Below are 3,228 nucleotides of genomic sequence, written 5' to 3'. Positions count from 1 at the left end.
TATTAGTAAGCATATCACAACTATTGTCTTTTCTTAAGGGGTATGTTCTCTACTGTGTTCACATAAAATCAAGTCGATTTTTTTTTTTTTTTTTTTTTCACAGCCAGGTTAAGGATGCTTGTTTTCATTGATGAGCACAGTTTCTTTTATTGTTTCGCTTCCAACAATACTTTGTGCTGATGGTGCACGATCTTTATCGGCCGGACGCTTGTTTGTACAGCACGAAAAGAGAGGATTTGGTTTGAGGTCGCCGCTATAGTTCATTCTCTGATAGGGCAAAATGAGCTCTGTCCTCTTCCACGGACAGTTGATATCAAGGTACACAGTGTTCTTAAAGGCAACATAACATAAGCAAATCTCAAAAGAAGAGATGCAGAATCATATTGAAAAAGACATTCAGCATGTGGTCTTTTTTTTTCTCTTATTTTTTCCGTACTAACTCAGCTCTGGCTGCACTACCTGGTATATAAACATAAAAGAGAGAAATGCTCGAAAACTGATGCACATCTCTCTTTACTTGAAAGGATCCTGTGTACATTGATGCATAGATGAGGTGTTATGAGGGTTAAAGGCCTTGCGCAGAGCTGAAACCTCTGAATGTGCAAAAGAGGAGTGCTCTTGTCAACCTTAAAATGGACTCGTTCTGCTTCTTTACGAAGAGCTTTACAGGCTACACGTTAATGTACCGACACTTAGTCAGGTGTATTTTCTACACGAGAGCCTTCTCGCCCGCAAGGCTTGCAGCCATATGCTGCATTTGCAGTATGTGGTGTCCGAATGGGAATGAAAGTGAGTGCCTAACTACAGTGAAAGAACTGAATTGCAGACACACAAGTATACTGTAACCCCCTTTTCCCCTATCTACTCAAACCCTGTGTAAAAAGGTCTATTCCTCTAGTATATATGATTATAAGTCTTTCAATAGAAAAGATGTTTCTAAAAATTGAACAAAGATTGTCATCAAGTAAAAACATCCTCCCTTGCATGTGTCGTTTCAATATATTTTTAAATATAAGAACACGCTTGATAAAAAAAAAAAAAAAAAAAAGCTACTCCTCTTTTTAACAGCTACTCTTTTTTTGTATATTTCATTGTTATCACAAATATTTTTTTGTTTTGGGTTTTGTTTTTTGTTTTTTGTTTTTTTTTGTAGCTTGGTAGTCTTAAAGATTTTAGCCTGTTCCTGTTGATTATGTTTTTCATACATTTGGTTTCTGGCCTGCCTGTTCAAGAGTGTGCATTGTCTTGAGATAGGTGTGTGTGCTCTCTTTCACATTGAACATTTTTGTGTGTGCAGGTGTCTCACAGGTTCATACGGTGAGGTCGTCTGACCTGGCCCTGCTGCTGGCTTTGCTCAGTCGGCTCAGCGGCCTGTTGTCTTCTATCGTTTCTGCGGCCTCCGTTCCTGCCTCTGCTGGAGTTGCCCCCTCCCCATTCACCACCTCTTCTACCTCGATATCCTCTTCTGCAGCCAACTCCACCCTCTCTGCTTCCACCTCTGGTGGCTGCACCTCTTCGGCTTCCTCCTCGTGTAATGTCACCCCTCCTGTCTCAGTGGTCTGGGCATAGGAGGGCAGAGTCTCATCATACACCTTAGTGATGTCCTCCATGGGCAGCACTTCCTCCACTTTCTCATCCAACCCCGGGAAGGGTGGGGCCCCTCTGCCAGCCTCCATGCCCACCTCAGCAAGTGGGTAGAGGTGAGTTACAGGGGGAGCTTTCTCCTCCTCCAGGAGCCTGTAACCTTTCACTCTTTGCAGAGAGGGAACAGCCAAGGGGGGCAGGCTCTTCCCTTGTGGCGGCAGTGGGGCCGACCCCTCGCCTTGGGATGGACCTGGAGCCGGGGCTGGCTTTCGAAAGACAAAGCGAATCTTCTTCAGGCCCAAGTGGCTGATTTCCACAAAGTTTAGGAACAGTGAGACACAGGCCACAGCCAACATGAAGATGATAAAGACAGTCTTCTCTGTGGGGCGAGACACAAAGCAGTCCACCGTGTTGGGGCAGGGCCAGCGGCTGCATTTATATAACGGCAAGATGCGGAAGCCATACAGAAAGTACTGGCCGACCACAAAGCCCACTTCAAACAGTGTCTTGAAGATGATGTGGCAGATGTAGGTCCTCAACAGGGTGCCTTCCAGCCTGAACTTCTTGCTTCCTTTTGTGCTGGTCTCCTTAGTGGTGCGAACACTTCCCTGGTCAGGTGCCAGAGGGAGACGCTCTTCACTCAGCTCCTGTTGCCGGCTAAGTTCTGCCTCCTCCCGCTCTTTCCGTTTCTCCTCCATGTGGACATGGTGGACAGCATGGCCCACGTACACTAGAGATGGCGTGGACACAAAAATGATTTGCAGCACCCACAGGCGGATGTGGGAGATGGGGAAGGCCTCGTCATAGCACACATTCTCACATCCGGGCTGCTGTGTGTTGCAGACATAATCAGACTGCTCATCGCCCCACACAAACTCTGCCGCTGTGCCCAGGATGAGGATACGGAAGATGAAGAGCACCGTGAGCCACACCCGGCCGATCACCGTAGAGTGCTCGTTAACTTCCTCTAAAATATTACCCAGAAAGCTCCAGTCACCCATGATCGGTCCGTAGCACTGCAGAATGAAGGGTGGGGTAGGGAGGGACACGAAGGGTGCAGATGGACAGGGAGGGTGGGGTAGGCAGGACCAACAGGGGGAGGGGAAAAGAGGGTGCCAAAAGTAAGCTATTCATGAGAGTAAAAAAACTTGCAAATGTTTGAAAATCAAACTTAAGCTGGAATTTGATCATACTGTGTGTGTTTCTGTCAAAACTCAAAAAAGCTAAAATGTTGACACGTGCACGCATGCATACAAAGATTTTTTAAAACAAAAAACAAACAATATATGATATGAAATTAAACTTTAAACAAGGCATTGATTTAACTGTACTGATGGCTGTTTATTCTCATCGTAAACTGCACTGACCAAAGTTAACACTTGTGAATACTAAAACCTTTTTCTTTTGCTCAGGCTCTCAGAATGTAACACAGCTCCAAATAAACCAATAAAAGAATGATCAATAAGCAACATAAAGTACCCTTTCCTCGAATGTATAATAAATCTAATCAAATGGGCAACTTGCCACAGCTGCGGCTCCGGCGAAGTTGAGTCCTGTCCCGTTCTCTTGGCACCCAGCGGGGAAAAGTGAACTTTTTTCTGCCCTCTTTCCCACCTAAAGCCCTGTCCTTGTCGCCCCACTGAG

The 3,228-nt window shown here is 45.6% G+C and overlaps 1 protein-coding gene across 1 annotated transcript; it reads right to left on the bottom strand.

Moving 5' to 3' along the window:
- Positions 1-1,162: 1,162 nt before the first annotated feature.
- gja8a (gap junction protein alpha 8 paralog a) lies at positions 1,163-2,592 on the bottom strand. Its single transcript, XM_030757777.1, has one exon. It carries the CDS (start codon positions 2,583-2,585, stop codon positions 1,311-1,313), a length of 1,275 nt encoding a protein of 424 aa, XP_030613637.1. The 5' UTR covers positions 2,586-2,592; the 3' UTR covers positions 1,163-1,310.
- Positions 2,593-3,228: the final 636 nt, after the last annotated feature.

Source organism: Archocentrus centrarchus, chromosome 21, assembly GCF_007364275.1.
Source record: "Archocentrus centrarchus isolate MPI-CPG fArcCen1 chromosome 21, fArcCen1, whole genome shotgun sequence".
Taxonomy (NCBI): Eukaryota; Metazoa; Chordata; class Actinopteri; order Cichliformes; family Cichlidae; genus Archocentrus; species Archocentrus centrarchus.
This window is presented reverse-complemented; position numbering and strand designations above follow the sequence as displayed.

Excerpts from the sequence above, each read along its gene's own strand:
- gja8a (XM_030757777.1), bottom strand. The coding sequence starts at position 2,585 with ATGGGTGACTGGAGCTTTCTGGGTAATATTTTAGAGGAAGTTAACGAG.